This window comes from Harpia harpyja, chromosome 21 (genome assembly GCF_026419915.1).
Source record: "Harpia harpyja isolate bHarHar1 chromosome 21, bHarHar1 primary haplotype, whole genome shotgun sequence".
In the NCBI taxonomy this organism is placed as follows: Eukaryota; Metazoa; Chordata; class Aves; order Accipitriformes; family Accipitridae; genus Harpia; species Harpia harpyja.
Window position 1 is genome coordinate 12,364,329 of NC_068960.1, and position 23,503 is coordinate 12,387,831.

A 23,503-nucleotide genomic window follows, 5' to 3' on the forward strand; every position below is an offset into this window, starting at 1 on the left:
GCTTTCCAAATTATTGGGTACTCTTGGGAGAGAGCAATACAAACACCTAGTTACAAGACTACATTGCTTTTTTTATACATGGAAGTTTTATAAACTAGGACAAAAAGGCCACATTTCTGCAACATCGGGTAAATCTGTGGCACAGACTGTATCAAACACTTTTGTATGTTGTGTTACTTTACTGAATGTCAAATGTGAAGCTAAGTGAAAACACACCAAAAAAAAAAAAAAAGAAAAAGTACTAAAAAACTAGAATCTAGGACAAGGCCTAAATATTCTGGGCCACATTTTCACCTCATGTGTACTAAGGTAGATCTAGATGAACTTCCTCTGGTCTAGAAGAGGTTTAATACTTTCATGCTAGGGCAGTTTAAGGATTTGCTGATTGGGACTTCAAATATTTAATTAAAACTACAAATAAACTTAAGTATGAGCTGGTTGGTAGATCTTTTCATAAAATAAGCCTTGGAAGCTAGCTTGTATGGACTTACCTGCTTGTCCACACTTCTTCTGTGCTGCTAGTGGAGTTTTAATTTGTATTTGACTAAAGCTGAAAACTGCTTTGGAAGCCATAATCGGTTCCTATGATCCCTGAACTATCATAGCTAGAATTTTGTATTTAAAAAAAAAAAAAAATCTTGAAATGGCATGTACACTTGAGCATAGATGCCTGTTTATTCCATATTGATAGGAAATGTGTAGTACCTTTAATGTATTACTTTAAAGAAGGCCAGAATTGGATCTCGGTTGTTTTGCCACAAACGGATCTAAGCAATAGTACTGCAGTCTTACTAGCAGAACTCCATGTGAGAGTAAAGAAGCAATAACCGTTAAGTAAAACAACTAAATATGGAAGTGTGATATACAAATATTGGATCATTGCTCAAACAGTTGATGGACTTTTCAGCTACATGTTTTTCTGTCCCATAAGAAATCTGATTAGGATAGTTCTAAAGCAAACAAAACCAGAGCTATGTATGTATCAGCACAGTAATAATTGTCCTCTGGAGAAATTTGGATAATATGGGAGAGGAAACAGTGAGAGACTATTATTTTCTTTACTGAAATAGCCTAGAATAATTATAAAGTTAATTATTTGGGTTTGGTAACTCAAATGTCATTTGAACTGGACTTGTAGGTTGTATCAAACTGGAACAAGAACAAAATCTTTAAGAAAATGTCACTGTGTTGCACATTGGAAAAAATACATTTCAACAGGACTTTAAAAAAAATCACTCAGTTTTCTTTGGACTCTAGTCAAAAAGAAATGCAGTAAGGAAACAGAGACCGATAGAAATAATTGTGAACGTGTGTGTATATATAGATATATTCTCATGTGGTAAAAATAGTTTGTGTGAACCAACCTGGCGCAGTATGCGTTGGCATTGCAGTCAAGCTAGCACCTAAAAGTCTAATTTACTTCAGAGTTAGAATGCCTCTAGGCATTAACTTGTAAAATAAACGGTGAACAAAGTTTCTGTGAAGGAAGATCACCTGGGTGTGCAGGCGTACATCCAGCAAACGTTAGCTGTACTGTGGCGGATGTGGAGGTGAGCGTATTAAGAAAAATGCGAGCGTAGTAGTGTTCCTGTCCGGTGATTTTCAAAGCTTCGAAATACAACGCTTACAGATAAAAAAGAAAGGGGCTCTGCTTGTATGGACTGCTTGCCGCTGCTGCTCCGCGGGAGGAGACGGTGGCGGTTACCGCTACCGGAGCGCCCTCCTCACCTTGGACCCGGGAGTGGGGGGCGGCTGGAGGCACGTCCCCGCCCCGCCCGCCGGGACGGTGCTCACCCGCCTTTCCCGTGAGGCGGCGGGCGCGGGGCGGTGGGAGGGGCCGCGCGAGCTGCGCCACCCTCCCCGCCCCCGGCGGAGCAGCGGCGCTCGGGCCGGGCGCGCCCCCGCGCGGCGGCGGCGGCAGCAGCAGCAGCAGCAGCAGCAGCGGCGGCGGCGGCGGCGGCGGCAGCTGTGGCTGTGCGGAAGCGGCGGCCCCGCGGCAGCCGGCGGGTGAGGCAGGCGGGCGGGGGCGGCGCGGGTGGGGCCGGGCTGCCGCGGAGCCGTCGCCGGTGCACGCTGCCTGGGGGGTGAGAGTGGTGGCGTTTCGCCGGGCTCCCCGCTGCTGCCGGGCGCGTGGGAAGGGGCGGGCTGGGGACGCCTCCGCGATGGGCCCTGCGTTGCCTGGGCGGGGAGAAAGTGGCCGTCACGTCGCTGCAGGCCCGAGCCGTCGGTGCCTCGGTTTTGGTGGCAGCGCAGAGGGGAGGAAGCAGGCTGAAGTTGGAAGGAGGAGGCAGGAGAGGAGCTAGTAAGCGTTCTACCTCTGACCCCTCTCTTGCCTGGTGCAGAGACCGAGTGCTCAAATATTTTTGCACCCACAGAAATCCTGCTGCCTCTCTTCCAGGAAAACTAGGAACAAGGTTCTCAGGTGCAAAACCTTGGGTTTATGTCTCCTCTTGTGATATTTCAGGTTTGTCTTTTAGAAAATCAACAGTCTTTGCTTTGCTGGGAAAAGACATGTTTGTAACAATCTGAGGATCCTAGTTGCACTGTTGGTTTGTATTCCTGTGCTGCTTGTATTATTTTTTTATTATTATTTTTATTCTTTACCAACTTGCATGCTTACATCTTTGCCCTTGATCTGGATGGAAAGATGGTTACTTAGTAGTAAGGAGGAGCCGCATGCTGGAGAGTGTAAGCATATTTTGGTTTGGTAGTGCCTGAGGAGAAAATTGTATAGTTTTTGATAACTTATAACGTACCATGACTGATAAGTAGGTGATCTGGATCAGTGTTTTTCTTAAGAAACTGGATACAGCCATCTGAGAGAACATAGTAGGAACATCAAGCAAATAGGTTTATATTTTTGGTAAGCTTGGAACAATCTTAAATTCTTCTCATTTGTGCATTTGCTGAAATACTAGCAACGAGTAATTACCAGTAAAGTTAAAACAGAGTTCAGTCCTTCACTGAGATGGCAAGCAGATCAGTCCAGATCAATCCTTTATATGAGTTTGTGGTTTGAAATTTATTTTTTTAACATTGCCCAGCAATGTCTAGCATTGACCTTTGTTAGTAATGTTTTATTCCATATGCTTGGAAAGAACAGTGCCAGAGTAAATTAGATCATTACATTATACTGGTGTTTTATTTTTGTATTCTCTGATGGTATTTTCTGATGATATTTCTTTTGATTGGTATCTTTTACAAAAACCTTGATTAAAGATATTGTCAAAAGTAATCTGAATCATAGTGAGGCTTTTTGTTTCAGTTTCATGTGTTATGTAATACAGGAAAAGAACATAGAGGGAGATTGAGCCCAGCTGTTTACATCTAGAATCTGGTTTTGATTGTAGTTTGCAATAAATATGTTGCTGAAAAAGTAGAAGATCATGTTTCATCTTGGGGATAGCTAAGTTAGTTAAAAAGTTTAAAACCATCAGAGAGACAAAAGAATTACAATGATAAATTATACTGCTTGCAATTCTAAACTTCTATAGTAACTTTTTTCTTAATGAGGTTTGTCTTGTTGCTTTGCAGAAGTAATGCCTTACCTGGCTTGAAGATCTAAGAGAGCTTCCTGTTTGCATAAGGCATAAAAGAAAATGGAAGAAAATGAGACTTTACAAGGTGAAAAGGAAAGGGCAAAAGTTGAAAAACATGCTACTCCTGAGATCAGTCGGCGGATATCAGTTAGTGAGTTCCTTTGCCACTGCTGTTATGACATTCTGGTCAATCCCACCACCCTGAACTGTGGGCATAGTTTCTGCAGACATTGCCTAGCCTTGTGGTGGGTATCGTCCAAGAAGAATGAATGCCCCGAATGCAGAGAAAAATGGGAAGGATTCCCAAAAGTCAACATCCTCCTCAGGTGAGTATATTGTGCCATTTTTGGATTTGTAAACCCACCAAAATTAGTTGTCTGGTTTCTTGAGTTTGCTGCAGATTTTTGTAGTTTATTGGCAGTCTGAACTGTCACAAGGACGTTTAAATCCTGAAGTCTTTCATGTTCTGCACTTGTACTGAACTGTTCAAGCACATTTTTCTGCATGGAACTAAGGGGTGGGTTGGTTTGCTTTGGTTTGGGTTTTGTTTTGGTTTTTTTTCCCCTTCTGAATTTTTGGGGGGATGGAAAGGAGGAATCTTTTTATTATTGAGACACTTGCATCTTTTAGTGTAGCTGGTTGTTTCCTAATAATTCTAGGTTAGAATGATCTTTGATAATTGTGTAATTATTTCTGTAATAGGAATTATTTATAGGAAGAAATGTGATCTTATTGCAGAACAAAGCTAGACATATCAATTTGCTGTCTTCAATTACCCACAAGTTCTTGTGCAATAATACTTCATCTTAGGTTAATAATATTTTAATAAATAAATGGTAGGATTGATGGTAGGCTTTTATATTGTCTTTTGCTTAGCATTTTTGAATAATCAAGGCTTGCCAGTAGCACACACAATTCTAGTTTTATCTAAGAAATAAGGATTTTTTTTTGTGTGTGTGATATTTTAACTTCCTCTATCTTTAGAAGCTAAGGAAAATGTTGTTTGGAAGTAATGATTTAAGTTTAACTTTACTAAGTATTAATAACTAATGTTTTCTTACTTTCAAAGATGACAATTTTAGTAGAGGCTGGAAAACAAAAATCCCCAAATTAGTCCCTTTTCCGAATGTTAAGCCTCAATGGTTATAGTACAATGACAAATATTTTTCCCATTAGGGATGTTATTGAAAAGCTATTTTCTGATGCCATTGAACAAAGAAAAGAAGATATTCAACAAAACAGTGATGTAGCACGCAGCTTAGCAACCTTCCAAAAATATGGGAGTGACCAGATCCCTACAGTTCCGAACACAGGAAGAATTAATCCTCGAGGAGGAGGGTTTTTCTCAGGCGTTCTGACAGCTTTAACTTGTGTAGCAGTAAGTTTCATCTGGTTGGTTCTCCATATTTACTTCATTAAGCATGCAATCAGATATACTTAAATTACATGCACATAAGAAAGATTGTCAGCACAGAAGAAACTTAAGCTGAGCGGAGTAAATAAGGTAGCATTCAGAGTTGTCTCTCAGGAACTACAGTTGCAATATACAGCAAGCAGAAGTTAGACAAATTGGGTAAAACTTCAAGATACTTTCTTATAACTGAATATTCTAGAGTCCATAAAATGGAAGATTCTACATGTCAAGCCTCTTAATGCATGTTTATTTGTATCATTAATATATTTGCTTTGCAGGTAAATGATCTCTTTTTTTCTTTTTTTAATCTACTTACAGGTAGTTCTACTTGGATATCACTGGAGTAGCAGAGAATTTGAAGAAGATCTTCTTGTCCACAAGCCTGTTGCTAAATGGACTGCTGAGGAAGTAGTACTTTGGCTCGAGCAGCTGGGCCCATGGGCTTCACATTATAAAGAAAGATTTTTACTGGAGAAGGTGAATGGAAGGTGAGAGGCCTAATTGTCAAGAACAGCTATCATTTGATTGGACTACTGGATACCTTTCATTAGGGATGGTATATTGTGAAATGACCATACTTCATTCCATAGACTGTGGGAATATTCAGTTGATGTATCAGAATAAGATTCAGGGGAAGTTTTAACACTTGTAGTTGAAAACTTTAGCAGTAGATAATAAGCAAGCTAACTGAAAATTTTCTAAGAACTTTTTAAAATGCTGACAATGCAGACTGAAATTATACTGAAAGTAAAATACTACTAATGTATTATCCACCCCTCCCACCATTTCTTTCTTGTGAAAATATTCATATGCTGTAGGCGTTGTGGCATTCCACCCAAGAGCTCTAGGTTTGATTTCAGGAGACCATGCTGGATCTGTGAAGTACTGAAGAAGTATGTTCAGTAATAGCCAAGAAGCTGATAAATTTTCATGCTGAAAGCAGGCAAGAAAAAACTTGAAAAGAAGGATATTTAAAACCCAGGCTCTGAGACACATTTGATTTGGAACACTTGATACAGAATGTAATGATGATCTTTAAGGTCCCTTCCAACCCAAACCATTCTATGATTCTGTAATCCAAAAGGTGATACCTTCTATCAGTAGCTTACTGTTTCAGTATGTAATTTCTAATTTGTTAGTCATATCTTTTTGGTGAAGAGGCACTGTTTACCTTCTGAATTCTTCTGCTTTTGTAGACTCCTTCTAACACTGACAGAGGAGGATTTCATGAAGGAGCCTTACAGTATAGAGAACAGTAACCATAGAAAAGCTATTATGGCGGAACTGGAATGTGTGAAAACTTTAGGCGTTAAACCACCACAGAACCTTTGGGAATATAAGGTACATTTTATATAAAGTCTGTCATGTATATTAAATGTTTTAAAAATAATATCTTTAAAAGAAAATTCTCTTAAAGCTGGGAGGAATGTTAAGGTAGTAGAATTACCCTTGTAAAAAACTGCTCAGTTTAATGAACTGTTGTATCTGAAAAATGATCCTTTGAAAAAAGATTGTCAGGAAAATCTAAGAACTGGCATGTCCCTTTCATTTTGTTTTTTCATTGTTTGAAACTTGATAATTTGATACCTTTCAGGCAGTAAATCCAGGAAAATCACTCTTTTTTCTGTATGCACTGAAGAGTTCTCCAAGACTTAGTATGTTATACCTGTATTTGTTTGATTATGTAGAAGCTTTCCTACCTTTTATCCACACAATTTGCCCTACGCAAGAAGACAAGTATGAAGATACTGTCACAAAACTACTAGTAAGTGTTCAAAACATTAAGTATGCTACTTGTTTTAGTTATAAGCATTTTAAGACTAGCAGCATAAAAACAAATGATCTAATTATTCACCATTTCACCTCTTTACAACTTTAAAAAAAAAAGTCCTACAAAGTAAGTGGTTCCTTGATTTTGTTGTATGTGATCACCAGTGTTGTGACCGTTACCCTTAATAAGATTGATTTAAGGCTATTAAGACTTTAAATCTGTCAAACTACTTTTTTTTGATGTTCACATGACTATAGAATGGCTGTTCACTCAAAATAGCGGTATTTTAACAAATGGCATTATAAGGTCTGGCTGGCTGTGATGTTTTATTCTGATCTAATGGAAATTACTGGGTTATAGTATTATCTACCAGAAAGTATAGTAAAGATAAATTACTGCTTTCAATGTATGAAAAAACAATTTTTCAACAAAAGAATAGTGGAAATAAGCCAGTATTGTGCCTGTTTAATAGGAAATTGATTAACAGTCTTTTTATCCTAATTTACAGGACCTTAAAGATCCTTCTTGGAAACAGTGGAGAGAATTCATTGTGAAGTATTTATTTTTGCCATACCAGTTGATAGCTGAATTTGCTTGGGATTGGCTGGATGTGCATTACTGGACATCAAGATTTATAATTGTAAATGCCATGTTGCTCTCTGTTCTGGAATTATTCTCCTTTTGGAGGCTCTGGTCAAGAAGAGAATTGAAGTAAGTCTTACTGAGCTTGTTGAAGAAGGTAGGAAGTACATGGCCTTATAAATAGAAAGTAACAGTCTTACGATGTCACAGTTGCTCACTGAAATGACATGTCTAACCACAACTCTGAGGTTAATAAGAACATGTGAATCTGAATCTGCACATATACCAGTACTCACTCTTGAGTATCTTTATTTCTTGAAAGGGTTTCTTATAGCTTGTTTTATTGATCGGATGTAGCAAATGCTGTAATGGTAATAAGCATGTTCTTAACCATTGGGTAAATATTAACTCTTGAGAATTGCCTTTTATGGTAACTGGTAGTAGCTATCAGCTAATTTTGTCATGATATGCTTACAATATAGTTATTAAAGGATGAGTCCTCAGGATCATAATAAGTTTAGTTACACTGATAATATTTCTGATAGGTGATCAAAATTGCTGGTTTTAGTTCCTGCTTTAGCCTTAATTCAGGCATATTAATAGTACTTCATAACTGCTGTAATCTTTTATTCATAGTGTTCAGAACTTGCATAGGAGAAATTCTTGTTCTGGTGTATACTGGGTTTTCACTTTCTCTGCTAGCAGCTAGGGGGCAGAACATGTTCAAAAGAGAACAGGCTACATGGACATGATCTATGAGAAATCTGGAATTTGACCACTTTAACTTGCTGTGCTTTCTGGTCTGAATAAATTGACTTAATGCTTCCTCATATAAAATCTAGTATTACTATATTTCAAGAAAGTTTTTCTGGAGTGCAAAATTATATTTTACAGATACCTGAGTAAGGGCTAAATAATTTGAGGCTGCAGCACATACTAGCTTTTCTTAGAATGGGTAAAAACAAAATGGAAAGTTCCTCTAAGCCTCTTTTCCTTTTTCACAGGACTATTCCTCACAGAATGTGGAGACATTTCTGGAAAGTCTCAACCCAGGGTCTTTTTGTTGCTGTTTTTTGGCCTTTTATTCCTCAGTTTGTCTGCAATTGTTTGTTTTACTGGGCCTTGTACTTTAACCCAATTATAAACATTGATCTTGTGGTTAAAGAAGTAAGGCGTCTGGAGACACAAGTGCAGTGACTGGTATTGGAACTTTTGAGCTGTTTAGCTTCTAAAAATGGACATTTGAAATAAGCTTTGCTTTTCTTTATATATGTAGCAGTGAAAGTGGTGGATTATGTTAAATTAAACATACAAAAAGCCTTAAGGTAAGTTACTCTTAAACTAGTTGATTCCAAATCTAAGGATGGGCTTTACTATCCAAAAGGAATTTTCTATTGAAAAAAAAAAAAATTACATTCCTGATTTAGCCATATAAAACTTATACAGTCATATCGCCCTATTTTTGATCAAATCAAACTTCTCTATTCTGTCTTGAGCATTCTGGTTATTTTTCAAGCCTGCCTTAAAATCGGTGTCTTCTGAACAGCTACAATGATTGGGGGTTTTTTTGTAACTTAGCATTTCATAGCAGCAAGGTGTTCCTCAACTTAAGTTTGCCAAAGGAAAGCTCTTCCTGGATAGGCTTGATATTGAAAGTACTTCAGTGTTTTCAGTTTGCTTTACACTTAAAGTTGTGACCGTCAAATACAGCCTTACAGTAGAGTTTGTTCTAAAATTCCTACTGTTGAAGGCAAAGACTGCTTGAGTTTTCTTCTGTTGTGGAAAATGTGGTGGTTGTCATTCAAAAGTTTTTATTCAGTTAAACTTCATTAATAGCTTCTTTAATGCTCTCCTCTTCAAGTCTGTTGCTTATTCTTAAATTCAGGGTTATCTCTTAAGAAGGATTATTTTGGAAAAGTGACCTGACACTGTAATTGCATCTCACTGCAATATAATGTGTTTATCTGGATCTGTGAGTGAATATCAACCGGAAAGTTATTTTGTGTGAACAGGATTGCCATTTGTTAGTGTATGGTTTTCGACTGAAACAAAAGTCAGATTTTTCAAGAGTTTTGTCCCCTTGCATTCTGCACTGGTTTGGGGGTTTGGGGCTGTTTTTTTCCATTTGTATCATTAATATGAACTTTAAATTTGCCTATGAATATTTTTAAAGAATAAAGATATCTTTTGAAATCTTCATTCTTCCTAAAGAAGTGTTTTGTTTTATTTTGGTTTTTTATATTGAAGTACTTGTCATTAGCTTTGACTTGTGCAAACTTGTTCTGTAGCCCTGCATCTTTTAAGTTGAGATGGGTGAAAGTAGGCGTAAAACACTCCTGGTTCTTAAACTGTTAAAATTAGCACTTATGAAAAAATGTATTATTCAGCGCTTCGTGTTACTGATTTCTCTTCCTAAAATGCTTCAAAACACTATGAAATGACCCTAACTAAAACCATCTTTACATCCTTATGAGGTATATACACTTCTGAACTTTGCAAACCCATGCTGTCCAAGATCAAACACTTATGGGAAAGGCAGTTGAGTTGGTCCCAGTGACTGCTACTTTTTTCATGTATCTGTATTGGTGATGGTTTGCATTTGTGCTTTTTAAATCTGGATCTGAAGTTTTAAGGGTAGAACTTCTCCCTCTGCCCACAGGAAACTCAATGTGTACATAGAGTAAGGAGCTTGAGCCATATCAAATGAACAACTTCTTAGAAAACCGTATTTTAAAAGTAAATACTAGAAAAAAAGAATATTAGGCATTTTTTAATACAGGTAGGACTACTTAAGGTGAATGAGATGCAGAAGTTAAATTATGCTTCATAATAAGTGTTTAATATAGATGAGAGGGCTCTTTGTGCTGTCACTCCATGCATTTCTTCCGGTCAGTTCAAAGTTAACAAATGTTAAGGTAAACGTTAATGGAAAAGTTTGATTTGTATCTTACAGCCAGCGGAGGGGGGATAAAAAGTTTACAGTGAATGATGTTATGAATCTGAAAAATCTGTGAATCTGAATATAAACAAAATTAATTTTAAGTCAGTTACTCCTTAAGCTGATAAACTCAAATTCCTATTTAGTCGATAAAAGCTTACATAGAACTAATGAACTTGCTTTTAGTCCATGCACTGTAGAAGGTAAGTAAGAGGATAAATGTTTACTTTGGCCATTCTGGGGTAGAGAGGCTGAGGTGGCAGGAAGGAGGATCAAGAAAGGGGAAAATCATTTGTTGTCACTACTGTGACCAAAAAAAAAAGTAATTTTAGATTTAAATACACAGAGAGTTTTCATAAAGACTGATGTTGTATATCTAATACCTACACAAAGGCTGAATCTCACCACACATAAAGTCTGGCCACAAAAGGTGTTTTGTATGATAGGGAGCTTTAGAAAAACATTTGGCAGCTTCACGGTCACATTCACATGCCATTTTTTGGCATTTGTCTTCTAGTGATTCTGAAAGAAAACACAGTAAGTTTGATGTTAGTCTGAAGTAATTAAAAATACCAAATGGAATACCAAGAATTGCTACCTTATGTTCCATATTTGCCAGATAAATGGCTCTTGTATTTCAAGTGCAATAGGAACTCTACTGAGCTTCAGTAAGACTTACACTTCTTTCGTGTTCTTTAGACAGAGGTCCATGCTAGGACATCTCAGCAACAGAGAATATACAAGCGTGGTTTGGTTTAGTGACAGTTGATAATCAGTGGAACTATCTTGGCAGGTGAAAATACAGTAATTGGATAAAGACTTAAATACTCTTCTTCACTTTCTTTAATAAAGGAACTCTGATAACTGATTGCTCTTTAGAAACTGGTATACGACCCTCCCTGCCCGCCCTGTTGCTCTGGTGAAACTTGAGTTTGGGAAGATACTTTCCATTTCAGATATGCTTTAATCTACTAAAGGATGTAGTATTAAAATTATACATGTGAAATAAGGGATGCAAAGATGTTCTATGTCCAGCTTAAATTGCCCGCCCTTTTTATTAAGGTATTCAATAAGAAGTTAGGTAAAGTGTGTTTAAGTACGATAAAATTCATGTCTGGCCATACTTGTTTTATAATTGTAGTGTTGTAGCTTAACAGATTTCTTGGCATGAACATTTCTTCTTGGCGTGAACGTTTTCTTCTACAGCAATATATTTTGGTTTTATTGTGCCAACCCAGAAATGTGTGTTTTTTCTCTCTGCAACTGTCTGTAAACTGAAGAATCCTTGATTATATTTTGTCTGAGTATTTAACATTTTGAAAGCTTAGCCAAATCTTTGCTTGAGATTTGTCTAGGAGCAGAACAAGCGTTCAGTTTTGTGAATGAACTCAAATTCTGCTATAAAGTGGAAGTGTTCTTTATATATGTATGTTGATGCTGCAACTAGCTACCCTAAGAACTACTCAATAGCATAAGTAGCATAAACAACATGGTAGAATTAAAAAAAAAAAAAAACATTAACTGAGAAGAACTATGCCTTCTCTTGTTATTGCTACAAACTTAATCTTCTCCATGGTACACCACGGACTTTGTTTCAGGTTTGTTTCTTGATGACGTGCCTACTATCTTGGCCAGTGTTCTAAAATATTGTCAGCTTCTGGACTGGAACAGGAGGAGAACCTTTACAGCCAAATATCGGTGGACTGTAACTTGACAGTTAATTAGATAGTTTGAGAGACAAGACACTTAGTACTTCTGGAGCAGAGGAAATTAGCAAGCAGAGATTCTGCATGAGGTAGACATTTGGGCAAAGTAAAGGTTGAATGAAAAGGAGGAAAGGAAATAGTGTCAAAAACTTTAATTTCAGGTTAGGCAAATTCTAAATTGAGTTATGAAATGAGAGATTTTTGTGTTTTCTCTGAATGGCTTACTGTGTTGTCTTTAAACTGTGGTAGTCAGACTTGTAAACAAGTTTATGTATGGGTCTGCATTTTTGTAGTGCAAATAATAACCAATTCTCAAGCTGATTTGCATTCTAGATAGCATAAAATTACATGCAAAGTAACCTACCTAGCACCTGATTTAAAAAAAAAACAAACCCAAAAACCAAACAACACACAAAACAAACAAACAAACAATCAAAACCCATCAAAACCTCATACAAACCAACCCCAAAACCTAACAACAACAAGAAAAAACCCTGCAAATCTGGGGGGCTTGTGAGAAGTTGTAGTTTCAAAAAGTCTTTGAAGTGTATTGGGAAATATTTGCTAAAACTTTGGGAGTTGTGAACAAATAATGTGAAAGAAATGCTGCTTTTTCATGTTAAACATTTTTTGTTTGTTTCTTTGAGATCTCTTTGTCTTTCTCTTTTATACTGCAGCATGGCAAGTGTATTATATTCATATTTCAGAGCAATCGAACAAAATTTATCAGGATGTGGTCAGCCCTCTGTTGCAACTTGTACACTAATTATGTAAATATTTTCAAATTAACATTTTATGGCTTGTGGACATGTTACTTCCATGAATAAACATACTCATCAAATATTTTATTACCTCAGTGTTTGAAATTTTAAGTTGTAATTATGAATTCATTCATAAATTGCAGCCACTAGTAGTGGGCTGTGCAACTGATCAGTGGTAAATATGCCAAAAACTTGTCCATTATAAACTTAAAAATGGTGTGAAATATTTTCTGCTAAGTATAAAAAGGATCCTTTTTAAACAGTTGTAATTTTCTCGCCTCATGTTTGTAGTTGCTCTCCAATTGGAGACCTGCAGAGAGTAGCATAACATGGGTTCCGCAACATAAGTAAATGCTGAGTAAAAAGAGGGGGGTTTTGGTAGTGTTTTCTGAAAGGGTAATAGAAGGTTGTAGATCAGAATTTTGTTTGCTTATGTATGTCAGTAGGTGGGGATTAAGAAGAAGAAACTGCATTCAGTTGGCTGGCATAGCTGTGCTTTCTGGAGGCACAGTGTACCGTGGCAAAGAAGTCACAAAAGGCAGGCTGGTAAAACAAGAATTTTACAGTTAATTAAGAAAATGTCTTTCTATGACATCAATGAGACAATTGGTAGAAGTAAAAAAAAAAAAAACAAAAAACAATCCACAAAACCACCCACCCCAACTAGAACTGTTCACTCACCACACACAACAGCATTGTCTTCACACTCCCAGTGGTAACTTTCTATCTTTGGGTGACAACCTGCTTGTTCTGCCTTACCATAGCAGCAGTCATGATTAAAGCAGCACCTGAGAGTAATAGAAACGGGCTTGCCTTAATTCATACTGTGGTGATGTATGGTCACATAATCTGGATGTTTTTTATCAGCATGTTTCTACAGGCTGTGAAATAATAGAACAGTCAACATACGCGAATGTACAAACAGTTACCTGCTCAGGAATCAAAACGTTAATTGTTTTATAGATCACTGGGAAGAAATTACACTCTTTCATATAATCAATGATGAGGAAAATGCCCGATCTAGTTGAACTTCTTCATAGATGAAAATACAAGAAATCTTTAAAGCATTCTGTTTTAAACACCATAAACTTATGTCCATATGCCTCTCTCCTAGCCCCTTCCAAGAAGAAAATTAAATGCCAGAACAGTCTGTCAGATAATGAATTATGTGTTTTTCTGCCAGTTACTGATGCTATTGCAACAGTTACTAACAGGGAAGGGACAAAAACATTTGTTAGGCTGTAGCATACTATCATAAATGTCACCTTATAGCAAAGTCCTTAGATGGTGGCAGAAAAGCTGAAAGCAGGTGAAATGTTCAGTAATGAATAGGCATGGGTACTCTTTGATGCCATAAGATAACTAAAACTGTTTGCTCAGTATCATGAGAAAATTTGGAAAATTGCCCAAAATGATGATTTCAAAATTGTTCTTGTCATAACTGGACATTAATAGACTTTCTATCACATTGTGGAACGGAACAGTACAGGTAAGCATTAACGGCATATTTTAGTGCTTAAAAAAATAATTACTCTTCTGGTATAGAGTCCTTGCAAGCCCAGAATAGTAAATAGGGAAGGTAACAAGGACCTGAAGTTAGATAGCTTGGAAGTTTTTGCTGCAAACTAACTATACTCTTTCTTTTTTGACTCGGTGGAAGAACAGGGTGTATCTGCGAGCTCTTTGCATTTGGTCATTCAGTTTCTACCTGGTAGCCTAAAAACATCATATTACAGTAGGCACATGATGTTTAGATTGCCTGAGGAATTTGTGTCTGGAATAGAAAAAGTTAATGCTGTGAGCTCTTACTTGCAATTACTGTTTTTTCCTATGCTTATTAAGTAATTACTTGGTAATGCCACACGAATCGCCATTTAAAGATCCTGCGGTACATAACAGTTGAACAGCACGTGCCCGTGAAGTAGCTCAATACATCCACTTCATGCATAGAAATAAAAAAAATTAAAATTCTAGTGAGTCTTTGTAGCAGTACTAAGGTAAATAAACCAGGAAATATGGCTTCTTTTGCCATAGTGCAGACTATTTTCATGTGTTCACAGAAATTTTTAAAATTACTTTGGTCCACTTTAAAGCATTTTAAATAAAAATAGATGCTTAAGGATTTTATATTTTGTCTTATGAAAGCAATATATGATTATCTCCATTTGAAAGTTTATAAGTGGCAGGCAAAAATCTAAATTGCAGTAACTATTATTTGAATAATTCCATTACAGATGTTCTTACTTCAGATTAAATATGTCTGTATTTTCACTTTACTTGTTTTCAGGCATAATTCTGAATGTAAACAGCCCACAGTGTAGCTCAAAACTTTAAAAAAATCAAACTTGGTAAGAATGTTTCTACATTCAATCAGTGCAATTCTTGATTCTGTTCAAATGCGGTAGAGTTCAGTACACTCACTTCTGGCTTATTCTTAACTTGTAGCTATTAAAACCCAGACCACAAATAGCTAACCATGTTTTGTGAAGAAGCAGCTTCTTGCTACTGTGGGACTTTTACAAAGTGAAAAAATGGCTTACAATGAAAGATTGGCAAACTGCAGATTCTCCATCAATATCTTTAGGTATACAAATGACCAGAACTAATAATAGTCCCTTTTTGTATGTGTTCCCAGTCACTAAAGTAGCAACTACATTCTACAAAATTGTCTTTAAACTAACAGATTACACATCCAAAAACTTGAAATACATAGGCAAAGATTCTAAAAGTTTTAGGTCTAATTATGACTAGAATCTTTATGCAAAAAAAAGAACATCAGATTTGAACTTCCCATGTATTCTACCCTAAATGTGAGCATCAGACGTTTGTTTTCCTTTTAATTTACAATATATTTGTCTGATAAGTCAGAACTTGAGATGTCACATACGGTAGGGAAATGTATCATAATGATAAACTTGAAAATATAAAACTTTATTTAACTATTGTAACCAGAAAATCATCTTCCTGTCAGCTAATGTTCAATTAGAAATTAAATTGATGGTAGTCAGTATGCTGACTATGATTTAGTACTAAATTTAGTACTAAATACGAAGGTTTGGTTTTAGAATTATTTTAGTAACAATTCATAATTCCTTTTATTCAAGAGTTATTTTTCAAGAGGTTGAATTTTGCATAATTTTCTATGTATTCTTTTGAATACTAATAAAATGGGATGGATGGTAGTAGAATCAAAAGATTTTTCAATTGCTGGTTTTTTTGGTTTTTTTTTTTTTCATTTTTACTTTTATAGGTAGCTTAAATGTTTGAGCTTTAAAGCTTCTCCAAGACTTTAGTTCTTCAGCTCTTGGCCAAACAGCAACAGCAAAGAAACTCAATTGTACTATGAATCCAATATTAATGCAATGAGAGTTTAAGGCAAGTAGGACTCATATAGATCTACAGTAACACAGTTTTAATGCTTTGGAGTTTCTTAGCAGTCTGAGGTGTGTTTCAACTCGGTTCCCTCACTGATGTTAAATAGGCCTAATTCATATTTTAGTCCTTTTACTCTGTCATCTGCATCCATTCAGCACTTAATTACTCAGATAAATAGTTACTCTTACCAGTCTACTCTGTCCTTGGGCCATCCTCTTCCCCCTAGACCACAGTAGCATCCATAACGTAGGTAGGCGAAAGGAGATCGTCCTGTAGTACATCTAATGGCTCCAGCTAATTCAAGAATTCCTCTTCGATTTCTAAAATGGGCTTCCCCAAAAGTGCCTTTATAACCTGTGGAAGAAAAACTTTCTTTTTTGTTGAATCAAACATGCAGATATAAAGTAGTTTTGGGGTTTTTTAAACTTTGATAATGAATGTCAGTACTTCAAAATAATAGTTTCTTTTTGATGTTTTGGGGCCACACTGCTTGACCCAGTCCCTTTTTACCCTGATCTCTAGTGAACAGAATACTGAACAAGATTCTGAATAGCTGCAGTCATTTCTTCCCATCAAGGCACCATACAATGGCAGACTTCGGTCATTTCCAGCCTTAAAACTGGCAAGGGCTACTATGTGTTCTGTGGTCTAGGTCCACTGATCTGCTAAGATTAGATGCCCTAAGCATTGCAGTATTTTCTCCTTATCATAACATGCAATTTTGTCCATGTTATTTTGTAGAATGTAATGCTTTACATTTGAACAAATGGTCTCTATGATGGGGTTCTGGTTTTCCTCATTTTTAGACAAAGCAGCCAAATAACTGGCGGGGGTGGTGTGGGTGTAGAGCGGGGAAATGGGTGGGTGCTTGGAGTCATTGCCAGGGAAATTAGAAGAAGAGTTGCTTTTTTTTTTTTCTGTTTCATTTTTATTTGGGTTTTGTTGTTGTTATTTAAGGGATTCTCACTGTTATTTCACCAGAACAAGACTGTATTTAGGAATTTTATTTTAACTATCCTATGTCAGTACTAAAGCAGTAGGTCCAGGGCAGCAAATTAATGTTGAGACAACAGATGACTTTTTTGGGGGGCTTCATGTCTTCCTTCAGGTTGAGCTAACATGTCAAAGACCCTTAATGGTAATGGGCAGCATTTCCTTGCATTGCAGGCTCCAAACTATTTGCAGCAATTTTTAAGAAGTTGGATGAGTACAAAACAAATTAGTGGAAGGCTGCTGATTAGAGTTGTCTTACTAATTAAACTAATGATTTATTTTGGTATGAGGAGAACAGTTTATAAACCTTAACTCCCAGTACTGGATACAGATTGGGAAAGACGTGAAGATTTAATAACTGATAATATCTGTGAGAGAGACAGCAGAAAAATTATTTAGACTTTGTCATTGAAGGCTTTGATATTTATTTTCCTACAGAATAACTATATGGTTATACAGTTTGTGTATAATCTGTATAATCATATAATCTATTATAATAGACTAGCTAATAGACTAATCTATTATAATAGATTATATGATTAATCAGTTAATAGAAGATCTGCCAGAAAAATACTGTTCCCAGCACAGTTCAGTAACTTGAAATGTGTGGGATGCTGGTGACCTCCAGCACTCATAATTTCGTGAAACAAAGAGATTTATACACCTCATGAAATCACCTCATTAAGAAATACAATTGGTTTGTACGTGAGAATGGTAAAAAAAGCTTTAGAAAGAACGTTTGTAGCTAATCCTTACTTGCAAAAATAGCTAGGCTTCCTAAGACAATATTTAGTACTTTTCTGACTGGCAACTACTCCCAGATCTTGTTCCCTCCTGCTTTGTGGGCATGTGATTTAGGGAGAGGAGAGGATGTGGAAACAAGAGTGCTTAAACTTGCACATGCATCTCTGGCCATTGATTAAAAGCAATTGCATCTTGAGGAGTTAAAAAAGCATCCTTGGCTAACGTAGTCACATGCAGTTTCGTTTAAAAACTTCCATTGGCACTAAAACTTCCTTGCTAAGATAGTGAATAGTATCTCTTGTGTCATGGCTCCCATTCTAGGATATTATCTGCTGTTTAGTTATATAGGTTTTCTGGTAAAAAGATCCTCTCGCGCTTTTCCAAAGGGTCCATAAGTTGTACTGGGTGGACTCTTTGGAATTTGTAGTTCTAGATGTCAAAATAACAGTCACGTTGTGGAACTGGCACGTGATCATCTCCCATTCCGTTGCAGCTCTGAATATATGTTTCAGCTCTGGGGAGCAGAAGCATTCATTTGAGTATAACCAGATTCTTATCTTTACGATGGCATTGAAAGTGTTATCTTCACTGTCAGTATAGGTTCAGTAAATTCCCAGCTGAAAAAAAACTGCAGTAAGGCTGCAGCATTACAAATGGCAACTGCTTATACTCTTAAATGTTTAGTAAGATTTGGCTAGACTCAGCCAGTAATGTCTGAAGGCACCATGTTAGTCGTTGATGGCAAAGCGGGGTTTGCTTTGCATGACGTTAGTGATTCTGAAGAAATCCCTGAAGAAAGTGAAGAATTTTTACATTGTGTCTCAGTTCCTGGCTACTGAGGAAGGATGGTGTAGGAGAGATACAAGACAGGAAGAGGAAACTAAGAATAAATATTCCTGGTTTCATTAGAGAATTGTTTACTAACTTTGGACAAATCCAAGTCCCTTGATTTAAATCCCTGTAAAGTAGAAGTGATTAACTGTCTGCTCCCTGAGTTATAAATCTTTAAAACATGCCATGTAACTTAAAGAAAAGGACATGAACTTTTTATCTTTGCAATTTATTTGTGTTACAGCATCTGGACATCCAGGTATAAACCAAGACTGTATTGTACTGTAGATACTCTGAATATGACTAAAGGAAAAGTCTCTGTCCCAACAGCTTTGTAACCTGAGTTTAATGAAAGCAACCAAAGACCATCCTAGAAGACATAGAACTATGGAAACAATAAGACTATCAATATGATGATGGTTCCATTAGTGTATTAGCAACATAATAGAATTTCCAAAGTATTTTATCAGAACTTCTGTGGAATACAGTCAGAGTGAAGTGACATTCTGCATATTTCCGAACGTTTCACGATTAAGGTATGTTTTTAAAATCTTCTGTGTGGTTTTGGTTCTTTTTTTTATGAAGACTTCACATTTATCTTTATGGACAAGAGTATTTCTGTAGGTTTGATTATGCATTCCTGAAAGAGTAGTGTCATCTCTCTATGTCTAGTCTGTTTTTGGTTTTGTCATGCGGATTCTGTGCAGCTCTATCAAACACAGTATTGTGCATGAGGAAAAAGGGAAGGATCCAGATTGCATTTATTTTAATTTCATTGCTTTATAATCTGTATGAAAAAAATCAAAACCACATTGTTTTGATACCTAGAAGTCACAGGAAATAAGTACAACTAAGTGTACGAAAATAATTTACAGTTAGACAATTTGAGTCTAGTCTTGTTATGGCTTTTAATATTCTTGTAATATTTAATTCCAGTGTTTAGTGCATAATAGGAATTGGAACTTTGTTAAAGTTTCGACTGTTTTCATTCTTGAAAGAAAACTTTAAAGACATATATTTGGGAGAGGAAAAAAAAAACTTACAAGAGATTAGTCCATCAGCAAACTCAGATTTAACTGGATGTGACGTAGCTGCTTTAAAAGTAAAGGTTGAAGGGAAACCAAAACCATACCAATCCTAAGGCTGCTTTAGGCACCATAAAATAGCAGATGGGGAAAGAAAAAACCCCAGACAAATCTATGCAGTTGTCTTTGTGACTGTAATGACAAAGCCAGAGAGATCAAAAGCCATGAGGTGACTTTCTGAAGACTGAAATTAAGTAAACACTAAAGACAGCCTGAGAGAAAGTAACAGTAAGTAATCACATTATATGTGTTATGCTTGATTTTAAAACTGTAATACCTGTTGCCCAAATTGGAGCCCTGCCATGTTTGGAGAGTTTGAACTTCATCATGCTGTCTTGGTTTGTTGCCTGCATAAGCCCTTGAGAGTTCAAATTGTGCTCAGTGCTGTACGTTATTATGTCTTTGCAAGATGTTTTCCACTATACCTTCTCACTCTCCTTTTTTCCTAGTTTTCTGAATAGCTTACAATAGTATTTAAAAATCCAGTCCCTGAAATTTCCATATGCATAGAGGAAAAAAACACATTTTAGAAACACATGAATTTTTTGTGAAAGATCATACTTCCCATAACATTTTACTCTTTGCAGTGGGCACAATGCAAACATAATAATTATTTTTGCAGATATACAATTATATTTTTATTGAGATGCACAGCTTTGCATAATTATGATACATAACTACATTAATCGTTAGCATCCAGTCCATGATGTTTTGTGGGTTTTAAAAGAAATGTTAAGCCATTCTTTCAAAGACTGAGGCTACAGAAACACTTTTTAATGTTAAATATGTGTAAGATTTCCTATAGTGATACTTCCTTTGTACATAGTGCTCTAGTAGTTCAGAACTTGAAACTTGGGAATAAGCAGACTTTCTGATGCATCTCCAAGATGTTGCCAGAAGTGGAAACCTTTGAACTGTATGCATTATAGAACTTTTTTTTTTCCCCCTTAGATTTTTTTCCTCTGCTTTCATAAACTATCAGGAATAGCCTTTTTCACCTCATCTTGTTGCCCAGATTACTGATGTGCAGTCTCCACAAACTGTGGTCACGTGTAAACTTCTTGAAACTATAAATTTGCCTGTTATGATACTGTGGACCAAGCATTGAGAAACAGGTAAATTGCATTTGCCTTCCTCCTCACTGCCCACAGAACAAGTGACTGTGATGCCTGACTCAGAGCTATCGGACCGAAGCCAGGCTCTCTGTAATGATCACTCTAGGCTGGCAGAAGCAGTGAAACAGTCTTTCATTGCTTTCCTTAACGTTCGTGCCGAGGTTTGTGCCATGCAAAGGATGAAGTCTGGAGAATGATCAAAATGCAGAAGGAATAATATGGGCATGCTGAGGTCAGGAAGTAGAATTGGGGCAGTGAGCTTGGTGGGACCTTAAGTTGGCCCCATTATGCAAGCACCTTACCTTATGGTCTTTAATCATGTGATTGCCCCACTCTCCCCCTCCCCCCTGCCCCTGCTTCATTCTGTGCACAGAATCTGTTACAAGAATGAATTGAGGCTCTTGTCCTTAGCGTCCTGATATTTGTAAGATTTAGTTTGGTGAATTTGCAAGCTCTGTAGGAATGTATAAAAGAAGTGTAAGAAGACAAAAGAGAATCTCTTAATTAAGGCAGTTGAGTGCTATTCTGGAAGACTGGATTTTATCCTTACAGCTGTCACAAAGGTTCAGCATGAGGTTAGTTTAGTCACTTTAAAACAACGCCTATCGATGTTTACTAATAGTATGCTCCCAGCCTGCTGAATATCCTGGGGTTGGAGTACTAAACTACTGCAATACTCGGAGAGAGCCAGGCTTTGAGTAGTTGAAGCTCCACATAATTTAAGTAGTCGTAGGTAAAATTGGGTTCTAGCGTGTCACCATGGGAGCCACATGTCACTATGGGAACCTAAAATTAGTGGATGCTTATTTTCTGTCAGCCCACCTATCTATCTGAAAAAGAGGGATGATAATATAATTTGACAGAAGTGTGAACGGAGTAAGTACGTTCAGATACTATACTGATGAATACCTACGAAAACCTATGAGGAAATGGACTGTAAATTATTACAGCTGGTCTTGAAGACTGCTTAATAAATAGGACATAGGAGGCAAAAAAAATAATTAAATACTTGCAAAGTGAGTAGTCGGCTATGCTCAGGTATGAGGCAGGGGTCCTTTAATTACATTCTCACATCATAACTTATTCATAAAGACTGACTCATTCTTTCAGAATAACCCAGTTACGGTTTTGTAGGCAATCTCAGTTCTAGCAGTTCCTAGCTTTTGAACTGCTTTGTAACTTCAGCGCTCCGAGACAGCTCGCTCTAATACCCCCAAGAAGAGTGTGGGTATATGTACTTACTGGCTTTGTAGAAGGATTATTATTACGCATGCAATCTGCGGTCTGGTTTTAAATACTGAACTTTTTAACACGCTTGCCCATTACTGATGAACTTACAAAAAGCGGCGTGAGACCCTCCGGCAAAACTCCCGTGTTGCACATGTAAGCTGAGAAAGGGACGGGCTGTCAGTGCAGCCAGCTCCAGCCTACCGCTGTCCGTCAGCCGGCACCTCTAGCTCCAGCAGACCGCTCGGTGTTCTCCGTTTGGGCGAGTTACAGCCAAGCTATGCCCCCGCGCGTTCGGCAGTCTGAATTTCGGACTCCTGCTTTCCGAAACGTGAAGGCATTCATTCCCTTGCGGCGATCGCCGCTCCTAACGCACCTTCCTCTCCCCCCCGCCCGCCCCTCCTGCCTTCCCCCAGACGCACCCAAGCCCCCTCCCTGGGGGAGCGGAGCGGAGCGGAGCGCCCGGAGAAGGGCGAGCGCGTCCCGCAGACACGGCCCGGCCCGGCCCGGCCCGGCCGCCCCCGCGCCGCCCGGCCGCCGCCGGCTGAGCCCGGGCCCGGGTCCCGCAGCGGCTGTACTCACCGGCCGCGAGCAGCACCAGCAGCAGCAGCAGCAGGGGCGGCCGCAGGGGCAGCGCCGGGCGGCGGGGTCCCATGGGCAGCTCCCGGGGGCGGGCGGGGGTGCGGGCTCCCGGCCGAAGTGCGTGCGTGCCCCGCTCCGGCAGCAGAGCGTGTAGGTGTGAGCCGGGGCAGCTGCGGGCCGGCTATAAAAGGCGGCTTTCTGCCCCGAGTCAGGCCCCCCGCAGCCGGGGCTGAAGACCACGCTCTGCTGTCCATCTGGCCAGAAGGGAGGAGCTGCCGCCGAAGAGCTGCGGAGGGAGAGCCGGGACCTGTCACTCGGGCAGCGGAGCGCCGGGCAGACACGGAGGGAAGCCTGGGGCCGGGCTGTCTGCTGGGCTGCGGTGCGGGGGCCTCCCTGCTCTGGTAGCTGTAATCTCTCTTTGAATCACAGCTCTCCCTAGATAACTTAATCTGGACCCGGAGGGGCAGGACGGCAGAGAGCTGTAACTTATTCTAGTGGTCAGTTATAACCAGTGCTGAATACGTGCGCTGCACCTGTAGTCTCAATTTGCCAAACTTCATCTCCCAGTTGCTGCTTTTCTTGGAGGACTAAAGAACAACCAACTCCCAGACTGGTTATGGATATTTGTAGCTCAATCGAAATAACTTTTTAGCCTTCCCTCAACCAAAAGAGAGTCCTATACTGAGTATTTTTTTTGTACATTGTGGAATCGCCGCGTATTTTTCCATTCCCTTTTCAACTCTCGTACTATTTCGTAAAACCTACATACAACTAGATGCCATATTGCAATTGTAGCTTCACTGCTCCTCTCAACACACAGACAATACCGCTTGCTTTTAT

The 23,503-nt window shown here is 38.2% G+C and overlaps 2 protein-coding genes across 8 annotated transcripts; one reads left to right on the top strand and one right to left on the bottom strand.

Moving 5' to 3' along the window:
• Positions 1-1,958: 1,958 nt before the first annotated feature.
• On the top strand, positions 1,959-8,801 carry BFAR (bifunctional apoptosis regulator). 7 transcript variants are annotated; one of them, XM_052772721.1, is made up of 9 exons: positions 2,060-2,084; positions 2,399-2,452; positions 3,535-3,865; positions 4,716-4,917; positions 5,272-5,441; positions 6,150-6,294; positions 6,548-6,718; positions 7,233-7,435; positions 8,311-8,801. In XM_052772721.1, exons 3-9 carry the CDS (start codon positions 3,600-3,602, stop codon positions 8,501-8,503), a joined length of 1,350 nt encoding a protein of 449 aa, XP_052628681.1. In that variant the 5' UTR covers positions 2,060-2,084; positions 2,399-2,452; positions 3,535-3,599; the 3' UTR covers positions 8,504-8,801. The 7 variants fall into 7 exon arrangements, with proteins under 7 accessions (XP_052628682.1, XP_052628683.1, XP_052628681.1 ...); XM_052772718.1 differs by lacking the exon at positions 2,060-2,084 and adding an exon at positions 2,099-2,302 and having other exon boundaries at positions 2,376-2,452; XM_052772722.1 differs by lacking the exons at positions 2,060-2,084; positions 2,399-2,452 and adding an exon at positions 1,959-2,007.
• Positions 8,802-10,062: 1,261 nt separating this feature from the next.
• Positions 10,063-22,915, bottom strand: PLA2G10 (phospholipase A2 group X). The gene is made up of 4 exons (XM_052772724.1): positions 22,664-22,915; positions 16,275-16,440; positions 13,393-13,499; positions 10,063-10,766 (listed from the first exon to the last, which is right to left on the bottom strand). The coding sequence occupies exons 1-4, from the start codon at positions 22,734-22,736 to the stop codon at positions 10,621-10,623; spliced, it is 492 nt and encodes a 163-aa protein (XP_052628684.1). The 5' UTR covers positions 22,737-22,915; the 3' UTR covers positions 10,063-10,620.
• Between the last annotated feature and the right edge of the window lie 588 nt (positions 22,916-23,503).

Bases quoted from the DNA above. Each gene is read 5' to 3' on its own strand.
- BFAR (XM_052772722.1), top strand. From the start codon at position 3,600: ATGGAAGAAAATGAGACTTTACAAGGTGAAAAGGAAAGGGCAAAAGTT. The intron at 6,295-6,547 runs GTACATTTTATA...GATACCTTTCAG, and splicing joins AGAACCTTTGGGAATATAAG to GCAGTAAATCCAGGAAAATC. The intron at 6,719-7,232 runs GTAAGTGTTCAA...CCTAATTTACAG, and splicing joins ATACTGTCACAAAACTACTA to GACCTTAAAGATCCTTCTTG.
- PLA2G10 (XM_052772724.1), bottom strand. From the start codon at position 22,736: ATGGGACCCCGCCGCCCGGCGCTGCCCCTGCGGCCGCCCCTGCTGCTG. The intron at 13,500-16,274 runs GTAAGAGTAACT...TATTACTCTCAG, and splicing joins CCCAAGGACAGAGTAGACTG to GTGCTGCTTTAATCATGACT. The intron at 10,767-13,392 runs GTGAGTGAACAG...GTTTTCTTTCAG, and splicing joins AGACAATGCTGTTGTGTGTG to AATCACTAGAAGACAAATGC.